Source organism: Mus musculus, chromosome 4 (genome assembly GCF_000001635.26).
Source record: "Mus musculus strain C57BL/6J chromosome 4, GRCm38.p6 C57BL/6J".
NCBI lineage: Eukaryota > Metazoa > Chordata > Mammalia > Rodentia > Muridae > Mus > Mus musculus.
The window spans coordinates 89,133,210-89,146,534 of record NC_000070.6 but is presented as its reverse complement, the minus strand read 5'-3'; the positions used below and the strand labels follow the sequence as shown (position 1 = coordinate 89,146,534).

The window sequence follows — 13,325 nt, the reverse complement described above, 5'->3', positions numbered from 1 at the left end:
TGCCACCTTGTGGTACATTATTGAAATTACAGCAGATGTATTTTATATCAACTAAAGGGGAAAGACTGACCAGTCAACATATTGGTGATTTCAAATCAACAACAGTTATTTGTTTAATATGCTTAAGGTCAACCAATCTATAAAATCATTCTATTTTACAAAAGCCCAGCACTTCTGCTGGCGTGGCTTCTCCGTTGTATCTTTCACATCTCTGGGCTAACAGACTGTCCAGCCCATGTCCTCACACTGGGCAAAAGAAAGCAACAGAAGAAACAACTATCAGTTGACTCATTGGGAATTTAGCTACTAGGCTTAGAGGCAGGAGGATCAGAAGTTCCAGACTGTCTTTTGATATATAGGGAGCCTGTGGCCAGCTTGAGCTACAAAATATGAAACAAAAGCCAAAATCAAACAAAAAGCAAACAAACAAAAAAAACCTTCAAACTTTTTACTTATGACCGCTTTGCTTAATCATTTCAAGAAGTCCCCTAGGCTACCCCATCTCAGATTCTGAGTCAACACTGACAACACTGACCTTTCAGGCTTGAATACGAAACAGATCTCATTTTGTTTTGGAAGTACTCTCAGAATGCAGCAAGCTAGCACAGTAGGAATGGAAGCAGCAATCGGAACAGGCTAGCTCCTGAAACTCGTCCTCCCTCATCTGCCAGCTCTGCTTCAGTCCAAACCCTCCCAGCGACACGACGGGCCTGCACTAGGGACCTCAGCCCTTAGCGAGGAGTGGGTAGTACTTGGCAGGAAAGCAGACTGACCAAGAAGACCACAGCAGTCTACAAAGCCCACCCGGTCATCCAGCTGGCTCTCACTGTTAATGGAAACCTGTACCCACACCTAAACCTACACCTGCTACAGGAAACCAGACTGGCAACTGAATACTGTACTGCCACACCAGGGAACAAACAGAACCTTGATGGAGGCCTGCAGTGTCAACATGTGGCCCACAGCACCACCTGCTGGCAGCACAAGCAAAGTACAGCTGGATGAAGCTCCCAAGCACTTCACCCCAGGTTAGCGCTGAACCGTATCTGATTTTCACAGATGCTCTCTTCTTACACAGGTCCTATGGCATTATTCCTGCTTTACAAAAAGAGCAGCAACGCCGTTTTCCAGCTTGAGCACCGTGTGCCAACTCCTAACATCCTCTGGGGACTTCCAGGAGCTCAAAGTCTACTAGAAAGGGTCACTGCCCATGATACAGAGACTAACCCTTGGTCGGGGCAAGCTTTTGCTCAAGGTGACGGAACACACTGTAGAGAGGCTCTGGGTAGCTGGGCGAGCATCTACGGCAGTGGTTCTCAACTGTCCAAATGCTGTGACCCTTTAATACAGCCCCTGACTTGTGACCCCCAACCATAAAATGATGTTACTTCATAACCGTAGTTTTGCTACTGTAATAAATCTTAATGTAACTATCTACTATGCAATCCCCAAAGGGGTGGTGACCCACAGGTTGAGAACCGTGATCAAGGACACCACTGAGAAACCCATCAACCACTCTCAGGAGGCAGCAATACCTTATCAGATCCCAAATCCAGGTGACTCTAGAATGCCTAAAAATGGGTTAAAGGGCTGAGACAGAACAGATGGATCAACTCTGTACATCCAGAAAGTCTTCACTACACAAAACAAGGTTTCTGAAAGAGGGACATGTTTAACTGTTAGATTTCCCACCAGTCACCTCAAAAAGAATGCCTGCGACTTTGGACCTTACAGCTACATTCCCTAAAACCAGATACATACCCTATGTACTTCCCCTGGTGCCTCAAAACCAGGACTTCACCTACCTTGCCTGGTCTCAGGAACCATCCTTTTGAGCCCTGTATGCCCTGCCTCCCAGAGGTACTCACAAACACCAAAGATAGAACAGCTGAGATGAACCCATGTAACGAAATGGGTGGCTTTTGAGCATGTCAAGTTCAAGGTGAGGAAAGACAGCTAGGGTGGGATCTAGCCCAATCCCTCTCTGGGATTTCAGTCCTTCAGCTCCAGTTACCACCAACAAATATGGAGGGACTATGTGTATGGTTTTATAGGACCCCATTTATGGTCCTGACTTACGGGGATCAAGAGACCAAATGCTTGCGCCCGAGAGGTCTGTACAAAACCTGCAATACGAACTAGACAGCACATCCCCAAAGTAAATGTGATGGTCTGTATTATGCTTGGCCCTGGGAGCAGCAGTATTGAGAGGTGTGGCCGTGTTACAGTAGGTGTGTCACTGTGGGCGTGTGCTTTATTTAATACCCTAGTCCTAGCTGCCTGGAAGTGAGTATTCTGCTGGCAGCCTTCAAATGAGGATGTAGAACTCTTAGCTCCTCCTGCGCCATGCCTGGCTGGGTGCTACCATGTTCCTGCCTTGATGATAGTGGACTGAACCTTTGAACTTGTAAGCCAGCCCCAATTAAATGTTGTCCTTATAAGAGTTGCTTTGGGGGGCTGGAGAGATGGCTCAGTGGTTAAGAGCACTGACTGCTCTTCCGAAGGTCCTGAGTTCAAATCCCAGCAACCACATGGTGGCTCACAACCACCTGTAATGAGATCTGATGCCCTCTCCTGGTGTGTCTGAAGTCAGCTACAGTGTACTTAAGATATAATAAATAATAAATAAATCTTTAAAAAAAAAAGAGTTGCTTTGGTCTTGGTGTCTGCTCACAGCAGTAAAACCCTAACATAAGCTTTCTCCACAGGGAACGCCTATGGGCCAGACTGTGCCCCAGTCCAAACCTATATACAGATGTTGTGATGCTCACTACTTGAGTGGATTTGGAGTCAGGGTTGAACCTAACGGACACAGATACACCCAGAAGGAAGAGCACAAGGAGCCTGCACATTGAAGCTCCCAGAGAAGAGGCCACCCCCAGCTTAAAGATTCTACAGGGCTGATGGACTGATTAGAACTTCTGGATTGGGGCTGATCCAGAGTCAAATCTTAGGCCACACCCCTGGTTCTCTTGCCCACCCACAACCTATCTAACATCCTAGTTTCCAGGAGGCAAAATCTTCTGGTTTAGCAAACCACCAAGTTGTAGCAACTGGAAGCTAAGGCGTTCATCAGATGGAATCTGAGAGACTTCCTGCTCTGCTGTATGCTGTCTAATCTCAGCTCCCACCAGTGTATTTGAATTTTATCCTGTAACAAAATAAACTTCATGAAACCACTGATAGAACATTTTCTTTGGGGCCACTTGTATCCATGTTCCTGGGATGCAACATACTGATTATTCTCTTTGAGGATTTTTTTTTTTTTTGGTCAAAATATATGGAAACCATGGCTACCCCAAATCCAAACCTCAAGGAGGGTTACCACAGAAGAAACCAACTCTCTTGGCAACCCTCTGGTTATCTGGGACAAGGAGCCTCCAGTACTGTGAGATACTGCCCACTGAGCTCTGCTAAGGCCATCCCAGCAACCTAACACAGTCATAGAAGTCAGAGGAATTAGGAAAGGCTGGAAGATCCAAACAGCCCCCGGGCACCCCGAAGCTGGCACATTTCACAGCTGAAATGGACTATTTGGTTTCTCCGGGGCCTCTTCTTCAAAACTCACTGCACTCCTTTCAAGTCTCCTTTGCTTGTGGAATAAGGGCAGGATGTGGCCTAAGTTCCTTGCTACTCAGCTGATGGATATCAGCAGTCCCTCTCTGCCAAATGTCAGACCCCAAACTGCAGAGGATCTGATAACTGGATTTTATCCAAAGCATGCGTTTTATCCGAAGCTTGTTGGTTGGTTCCAGTGTGTTGCTCTGCTTAAAACACAAATTTGTACAATATGAGCTAGAGGAATATATCAGGCCGCATAACGACCCCTTCCTATGCTAGTCACCTGGCATTCTGTCACTGGGACACAAAATATGTGAGAAAATCAACCCTAAGGAGGAAAGGTTTGGCTCAAAGTTTTACTCTGTGGTCACTTGGACCCTATGGTGAGGCAGAATATCGAGGTGCGGAGGAGAGGAAAGCTGCTCAAATCACAGCGGCAAGGTAGCAAAATGAGGCTACATCTGTAGTTCTGATACGGCTACATCTGTAGTCCCGATACCCAGGCTAGCCGCATGCCTCATGGGACTTAACTTCCAGAGCAAAGCTGACTTCCTATCTGTTCCATCTCCCCACTTCCTAACAGCTGTAACCGTTAGCATTCGGGTTCTCAGGGGATATGCAAGAGGCTCCTCCAAAAAGATGTTGACACCCCAACCTCAGAACCTACAAATATTATTCAGTGTAAATAAATTAAGATGAGATGGGAGACTATCTGGATGGGCCCTCCATGGAACCTTAGGGGTTCTGAGAACAGGAAGTTAAGAGGGAGAAGGGCACGTGTTGATGGAGGGTATAACCGTGGAGCAGGGAGACAACTGCGAATGTCTCTAGAAGCAACGGAGTCAAGCCAATGAGTTCTTCCCAGTTAAGGATCTCGGGACCATCATATACAAATATTTATCTTATCTGTTTGTTTCCTCATTTTCTTTCCCTATGTGGCTCAGACTTTTAATTAGCATGCCGAACGAGCATGGAAATCAAATGGACGTCGTGGTATCAGTTTCCGGTCCATACCCTACCACTCCTAACAACAGACCAAGAAGGAAAAGTGACTTCCTCACGGCAACTCAGGCCCTTATCTCCTCTGTAGACAGAGACACAAATCAGCGGTTCCTACCTCTCCTAACTAGCCAGTCTCTCAGGCAATGGCCTAGGGGTCTTTAACCAAATATGAGGTCACTTTCTCGGGGCACCTGAGAGTATGTATGTACCATGTCGTCTGGCACAGGAGAGAGGAGGTGCTGTTGGCACTTTGTAGGGGAGAGGCTAAGGGTAAACTGTGTGCTGCAAAGCTCAGCGCAATCTGACAGAGCAGTGGCAACCATGCTCAAGGCAGTCCAGAAGAGAGGTTTAAAAGCCATCTTCCAAACCAGGACCCTCTGACTATGAAGTCTACTACTGACCTACAGAGGGACCATATTCCCGCCCTATCCAACTAAACATGATTAACATTATCTTCCTATCCCTCGGTGGAGAAACTAGCCAGGGGCATAACTCGGATCACTGAAGCAGTTCTCCAAACCTCCCTCCCTCTCTGGATGCCAAAGGTTTGCTTTGCCTTCTGCATGATCAAGCACACTGCCAGCCCATGGCTAAACCTGGACAATGTTTCTCTCAAGTCCTCTTGGGCAACGTGCTCCTATGAATTCATGGCCTCTGCCTCCTGCTGTCTCCATTTATCTTCTACCCTTTGACCCTGGACATACTCTGCAGCTCTTCTGCTGCTGTAAGAGAGACCCCCCCTCATCCCCCCTGCTTTAGCGCCCACTTGGAAATGCGTTAGTGGAAGGAATCCTGAACTCAGCCTCCTTACTTCTATTTGGAAAGGACTGCTCAGCACCTCCAGGGGTGGAAGCCAGACACAGGAAGCACCCTTTCCCTCTTGCTACCCTCCCACACGCTATCTCTACTCCGCCTGCAGAACCTCACTACTTCTATGGCTGCCAGCCCAGACTGGCACAAGCGCCATGGCTTCTGGCCAGATGTTGTCCTTTGCCCAGTATAGGCAATTCTGTACAGAGCAGCCAAGGAATCACTTAAAAACATAAATCAGACACTACCTCTCTGTTCACAATCCTTAAATGGCTTCCAAAGCATTTAGAATCAAATCCAAAATTTGTTGGCTTCATTTATTTGTTTGTCTGTTTATTTATCTACTTATTTAGATAGGGTCTTACTGTATGTACACAGTTGACTCACGGTGTGTTCTACATAGTTTAAGGCTAGCTAAAATTCTGCCTCCCTCTGCCTCAGGGTACTAGTAAATTCTCTACTGTGGTTTATATCCTGAAGGCCTACTATACCCAACTAATTCTCACGATCACAAGTACAGACGGTTTCTATTTCAAGGCCGCTGTGCTCAGATCTTCCCCAGCCTTTCCTCAGGCTTAGCTGTCCACGTAATTCCAGGTTCCTTATCATCATTTCAACTACTAGCTTGTCCTCGATGTGCCTAAGTAAGTGGCTATAATAAAATCAGACTTACAAACGCATTTCTCACAATCTGCAGGCCCTTGGAGAACTCAAGATTTTGGCCAATTCAGTATCAGGGAGAGCTAGCTCTTTGGTTTATAGATGGTCCCTTAAATGGCAGAACCATGTGGCTCTTAGGGCCTGATGCCTTTTACAAAGGTGCTTATTGCCATCAAGGAAGCTCTAATAACCATGACTTAATCACCTCCAGCCAGTCCCATTCTCCTCTAACAACCAACACCTAAAGGTCTTTTCTGCCACTCCCAGGACCCTGACAGCTCCCTCATATTACTTAGTCTTCCAGCCCCAATACAAGACAAACTTAAAGAAAACAGGGATGCTGTTTCACTCAACTGTGCATTCTCAGAGCCTGGCAGGTTTCCAATAAGTATTTTTTGGGTAGGATTCTGCCGGTAGACAGATTACATCGAGATCATGAGCATTATACTGTCCCTACAAAACGGGATGCTTTTCATCTGAATGGTCTATCCTATCTCTTAAACCAAACGGTATTGAATTTAAACTCGAACCCCTGGTAATATTTCCATTTACAAAGGAAGGTACCAGAGTTAGCATTAACAGAGCAAGCACTGAGCTGGGCGTGTGACATAAAGCTAACAACAGCTCAAAGTAGGAGTGATCAGCACTGGCCTCCTAGCAGAGGTCCCTAAGAGAGTCCAGGCCTCTCGGGTCCAGTGTGGGAATATTCTCACTGAGGTACACAATAAAACAGTTGCTTCTCAGAAACGGATGGAATGGTGCATGCCAAAAGCCACCTGCTGGACACAAACGTGCCTCCTATACAGTGGTTTTCCGCAGAGGCGGCCTGCGTATGCACGCAGCCCCAGCTCTCTATTTCCTCCCCACTCAGAGGAAAGCAAATGAAACTATTGTTTAAGGACCAAGAAATATCTCACATCTACTTGCTGGGAGTGCCAGGCTGTAAGTCTGTCATTATCTAGGAACCTGTACGAGACACGTTAGCTGATCTGTCAGCTTCACATCTGTAAGAAAGAATCGTTATGTTCTTATGATCTCAAATGAACAATCCATCCATGCTACCTGATGTCCAGATAAAATACAGTGTGTGTGTGTGTGTGTGTGTGTGTGTGTGTGTGTGTGTGTGTGAGAAAGGCATTCTCGGCTGGCTAGTGTTAACCCCGAGTTTCCCTGTGTCTGCCTCTCTATTGGCAGGACTATGGATGCTGGTGTCTGCCACCAGCTCCCCAGCAAGGGTGCTGAGGGTCCAAATTCATGTTCTCACACTTGGGCAGCAAGCACTCCAGAGACGGAGCCACTTCACTCTCGCGCTAAGATATCGTTTTTATAGGTTATTTTGCTCTGGATAGGGACCCTTCCTGTTTTCTATGTGGGGTGCTGCCTTAGCAGTTTGTGGAATATGGTGTTGGCATCATGATTTTTTATTAGCAATGTTCTCACCTGTTGCAATCTCAAGAAGAGAACTCAGCAGGTATTCCGAGCACCATTTATATCTCTAAGTTTTATTTCAAAAGCTTGCCAAGATAAAAAAAATACATATCATTCAATATTTACATAGCTCTTTCTGCTCTTAAGTGGACCACATTCATTTTGCAGGGAAACTGTGTGTTGGGCAGAAGGCTAACCAGATTAAAGCAAATTCTTTCTGTTGAGATATGCTGGTCCTTGCACAGATAGTATTATCCTGACTGGACTGATTAAGTGTGAAGTTCTAGCTATTTGGTTTTACTCACATTGTGGGACAGAGATGACAAATAGATCTATCTTCAAATCACAGGCCTCTACCTCAGTGAAATTTCCAGCCCACAATATGTTAAAATCTCCACTTTATAAATAAGTACCTACTGTACCTTGCACATGAAGACCCTTTCTGCCCCGTTCCTGCTGACTGGAACCATGGCTTTCTATAAATGTAAATAATCCTTTTCAAAATGGAGAAAAGAAAAAGTTGGCCCCTATGACCGAATGCAGCAACCTCACCCTGAGTGGTTCATGAAGCCCTGCAGGGCCCCAGTATACAATGCCCTGGCACGCTGAAGGCTAAATGCAGAGATGGGCCTCTTGCAAGGGCATCAAACGGCACTGCAGGCAATCAAAAGGATGCCTGAAGAAAACTGTGCACTTCCTGTAGCATGGGTCAGAAATTCCTAAACTGAATCAAATTAACTGCGTTCTTGGCTAATAATAAACAGCCTAGAAAGGACTTAAACACCAGTGTTTCCTGGGCTCCGTTATTCCACTCTCTACCCATCAATCAGGATGTGTTTAAAACTCCCCAAGGGAGGCTCACTCCAACTCTCAGAACTCATGCTCTCATCTGGCCAGCTGTTCCCGGCGCACAAGAGTCCCTTGTGTCCAGATCTCTGGGGACCTAAGGCCTAAGAAAATAACTCTAACTTTCAAGGTTGGAAAGCGGTTTATAAGACAGAGGCCTCCAGTCTGAGAGCGGTCCGCGCTCTGTTTCAGTATTTAAAAAGTCTCAGAGCTCCCTCAGCTCTGCGCTGCCGAGGTAAAACAAAGCAAAAGGAAATCTAAGTTTGGAGGGGGAAATGAAGCCGAAGCATGCAAAAGAGCAAGTGCCAGCTCTCCCACGTGGGCCTAGTCAAAGTAGCGGAAGCTTAAGTCCCGTAAGACTAGAGGGACCGACGCAGCAGCCGCAGGAGCTGAGCCACGCGCCAGCTCCCGCCTGGGGGGGAGTGGTACTAAAAGAGGGTGGCAGCGGGGCGCAGTCCCCTCCATCATCCCGCTCCCCCTTCTATTACCCCACTCCCCATCAGAGCCCCGGTTACCACCGCTCGGGCCCGGAATGCAGATGAGTTCAAAGGCTGGGGACATCGGGGTGGCGCTGGGTGCCGCGCGCCCTGTCCCCTCCCTGCTGAGCGGTGGGTGGGGGGCGCTCCGGCTGGGGACACAGCCTGGAGGCTCGAGAAGGAACCCTGCAGGGCTGGCCCATTCACAGCTTGTAGGGTGATCTCACCTTCACCGCCGTGCAGGCGGAGCCCGAGGCCATGTCTGCACCAGGGAAGTCCACAGCGGGCCGCAGCGTGGGACCGGGAGGAGACTGCGGGGCCGGCGTGGCGCGGGAGTGAGCAGTGCGGGGACCCACGGGCTCTGGCTCCTCCTCTTCCTCCCGGGGAGCGCGGGATTGGCTGTTCTCCTCCACCCTCCTCCTCAAATCAGGTTCCCGCCTCCCGTCCCTCTTGCAGAGTTTTCGGCTTCTCGGGGCTTCTGTTGTTACTGTGCAGCCTGATGGCGAGTCTATGATCAAGATAGAAAAGCCACTTAGGATGTGCTTGTCACTTTGTCTTTTAACTGTTTCACAAGAACATGGTGAGGTAGCGCATTACTGCCAGTTCTGCGGCGACTTGGCTGCCCCGGTGGCCAGGGCTGTAAAATCAGGGCCTGCCGCATTCCTGGGCTTTGGGGAGGGCGGAGGGAAACTGAAGAGTGCTAGCTTGAGATTCCCGCCCCCCACAGCTCTGATTTACAAACTGGTTTATTTAGCTTCTGTTTGGCGGGGAGCTTTTAAGGAGGCAGGACCCTCCCCAACACCCAGCCTGATGCTACCAGCAAGGGGCATTTTTAAAATTCCTTTATACAATGGCTAGTGATGCAGATTTGTAATCCCACTCACTCATGAAGTCTGGTCAGCAAGCAGTATGGCAAGTTCAAAGTCTTACTTGGTTACAGAGTGAGTTCAAGACCATCTTGAGCAATATTAAGAGTCTATCTCAAAAATAAACAGAGGGCTTGGTATTTAGCTCAGCACTAAAGTGTTTATCTAGCATCCAAGGAGACACTAGCTTCAATCCTCACTCCAATAAAATAAGCAAAAATTAAAACAAAACTTTCTATGCCAGGGCAGCATACGGTACAGCAGGATTCAGGTCAGGACCTGTGTCTCTGTGATGCAATACCAGCAAGACCCACTCTGACCCCAGCGACCTTTCCCCTGGATACTCTCTCTGAGAGGCCCTATCCCTTCTCTACTAGGACAATTCATTATAGCCTTTGATGGTACAAGCTGCGCCAAACAAAATGCTGGGCAGCAGCTATCTTTTTTTTTTTCTTAGTTTATTTCATTATTTATATGTATGCACACACAAATACCTGCAGGTGTGTTTGTGTTTGTGTGTGTGTGTGTGTGTGTGTGTGTTTGTCCAGAACCCAGCCTGAAGCTGGAGTAACAGGCAACTGTGAACTGCCTGATATAGATTCTGGAAACCGAATTTACCTCTACAAGTGCTCTTAACCCCTGAGCCATCTCTCCAACCCTGGGTGACAGCTATCATTTTTTAAGGTTTATTTATTACTATATCTAAGTACACTGTAGCTGTCGTCAGATGCACTAGAAGAGGGCATCAGATCTCATTACGGATGGTTGTAAGCCACCATGTGGTTGCTGGGATTTGAACTCAGGACCTTTGGAAGAGCAGACAGTACTCTTAACAGCTGAGCCATCTCGCCAGCCCTGGGTGACAGCTATCTTAAGGGTGGTCCCCCGAGATATAGAAAAAGCTACAAATTTCTCTGTGGTTGGGAAGGAGCCAAGGAAGGAGATTCTGTTTTCTTCTTCTCAGCAGTGTTAACTGAAAGTTCCCAGAGAAAAGGTACCCTCGACTCGCATTCGACGAGGCCGATGAACTAATCAGGCTTGTGGAGAGTTGGAAAGTTTCTGGCCCAGAGCCTACCTTGCCCTGTCTTGCCCCACTAAGTGGTACTTACTATCTGCCTTTCTGTGTGCCTTATTGTCCTTGTGCCTATTGGGTAAATCTTTTGGAGTGTACAAAGCTAGCTCCCACCAATCCCAAAGGCGAGCCTCATCGGTAGCATCTGCAGCCTACACTCTATCCTTCCCTATAAGTCACCTGTGTGATGTTTTCAGGAATACATTCAAAGTGTTTTCCTGTGTGACTTTTGTTGTTGTCGTTGTTCCGTTCCTATGACAACTTGGTGAAACTGTTACTGTCCTGGAACATAATTTGGGTTGAACTAAATCTGTGTTCCCTGCCCTGGCCACTCATGCTTGGGTCCAAAACAAGTTCTCAGACTGTCTTTGGTGTGAGAGCTGGTGTTTATGTCAGTAGTAAAGCAATACCCGTACACCTCCATTTAATGAATCTCCACCTTCTGTTGGTGTGGATGCTGCCTGATGCTGTGTAGACCCATTCGTCGCCATTATCCACTCTGTGTCTAAGTTTTCTCAAGATATAAACATTTCTTCTGTTACAATCATTTTAGGTTATAAAATACAATGGAAAGCTGGGTGTGGTGGCGTAAGGCTGTGATTTTAGCATATAGAAGACAGAGGCAGGAGGATTGTAACTTTGAGGCCAGCCTGAGAAACATAGTGGGATACTGTCTCAGAAACCTAAAAACTAAACATAATGGCAGAAGTGATACAAAAATATTAGGTTAGGATGTGGTAGTGAGCTGGCTCAGTAGGTAAAGGAGTTCGCTGCCCAGCCTGATGTCAGAGCCCAATGAGGAGACTATAGAGAGAACTTCTTGTGTTTTGTATGGATGTATCACCTGTCAATTAAAAAACCTATGGCCTATAGGAAATGGTAGAATAGAAAGTGGGACATCCCAGAGGCAGAAAGAATTCTTTGATAGAGCCAGGCAAGGGAGGTTTGCCCAGGAAGAAGTGACTAGACAGACACATGCTACCCAAGCACAGGTAACCAGTCACGTGACAGAATGTGGTTTAAAACAATTGGGTTATTTAAGTTATGATCTAGTCAGACAAGACCCTAGCTATATGACCAAGGTATTTGTAAATATATTTGAGTCCAAATCTTTTATCTGGGAACATGGGGCTTGGAGGAAAAACAAGACCAAGCTACTACAGGAGACGAGAACCAATTTCTATGGATTGTTCTTTGACCTCCCCATGAATGCTCAAAGATACACACACACACACACGTAATCTACTACAAAAATAGAAAAAAAATTAGGAGCCTGAGAATACTGATGGATGAAAGTACTTCCCTAAAGGCCTCTCAGCTGATGGATCTTTTGGGTCTTTGGAAGCCTGCCACTCAGTGTGGACCCAGTGCAGAGCATGCAGGAGACAAGGAGCTTTATGGCCGAGAGATAAGATGGATCTTATCTGCCCATCCCCCCTCCATCCTCTCACAATTCCCCCCCCTCTTCTCCTCTGAAAGAGTGGAGGCCTCTCTGGGTATCTCCCCACCCTGGCACATCAAGTCCCTAAGAAGCTAGGCGCATCTGCTCTTTGGTTGGAGGTTCAGTTTCTGTGAGCCTCCATGAGCCTGAGTTAGTTAATTCTGTCGGTTTTCTTGTGGTGTCCTTGACCTCTCTGGCTCCGTCAATCCTTTCCTCCACTCTTCTACAAGACTTCCTGAGCTCCACCTAACGTTTATCTGTTAATCTCTGCATCTGTTTCCATCAGCTGTTAAATGAAGCCTCTCAGAAGACTCCTTCCTAGGCTCCTGTCTGCAAGCATAGCGGACTATCATTAATAGTGTCAGGGGCTGGCTCTCTCCCCTGGGATGTGTCTCAGGTTGGGCCAGTCATTGGTTGGCCATTCCCTCAAACTCTGCTCCATCTTTATCCCTGCACATCTTGTAGTCAGGGCATATTTTGGGTCAAAGTTTTTGTAAATGGGTTTCTGTCCCCTCCCTCCACTGGAAGTCCTGTGTGGTGACAGGATGTGGTCACTTCAGTCTCCATAGCTCCAGTTGCTAGGAGTCTCAGCTAGGTTCTTCCCATTCCAGATCACTAGCTCTTCCCAGAGTTGTCCCCCCCACCTATTTCCATTCCCTCTCCCCTCAAAACCTGATCCCCACCCGTGAGCCCCTCCCCTTTTCTCATTCAGTTCCCTTCCTTCCTCCACATCTGATATCTATTTTATTTCCACTTCTGAGTGAGTTTCAAGAATCCTCTCTTGGAACCGTCTTGTTCTTAGCTTCTTTGGGTCTGTGGATTATAGCATGGGTAGCCTATCCTGTACTTTATAGTTAATATCCACTTATAAGTGAGTACATATCATGGTTATTTGTTTGTTTGTTTGTTTTTTTCGAGACAGGGTTTCTCTGTGTAGCCCTGGCTGTCCTGGAACTCACTTTGTAGACCAGGTTGGCCTTGAACTCAGAAATCCACCTGCCTCTGCCTCCCAAATGCTGGGATTAAAGACGTGCGCCACCATGCCCGGCGCATGGTTATATTTTTGGGTCTGGGTTACTTCAGTCAGGATGATATTTTCTAGTTCCATCCATTTGCCTACAAATTTTGTAATGTCTTTGTTTTTAATAGCTGAGTAGTATTCT

The 13,325-nt window shown here is 47.0% G+C and overlaps 1 protein-coding gene across 1 annotated transcript in view; it reads right to left on the bottom strand.

Moving 5' to 3' along the window:
- The window catches only part of Mtap (methylthioadenosine phosphorylase), a 43,721-nt gene extending 34,556 nt beyond the window's left edge, over positions 1 to 9,165 (bottom strand). The window contains exon 1 of the mRNA NM_024433.2: positions 9,011 to 9,165. Coding sequence (NP_077753.1) covers positions 9,011 to 9,043 — 33 coding nt within the window. The 5' untranslated portion in view covers positions 9,044 to 9,165. The remainder of the gene's footprint in view (positions 1 to 9,010) is intronic.
- Between the last annotated feature and the right edge of the window lie 4,160 nt (positions 9,166 to 13,325).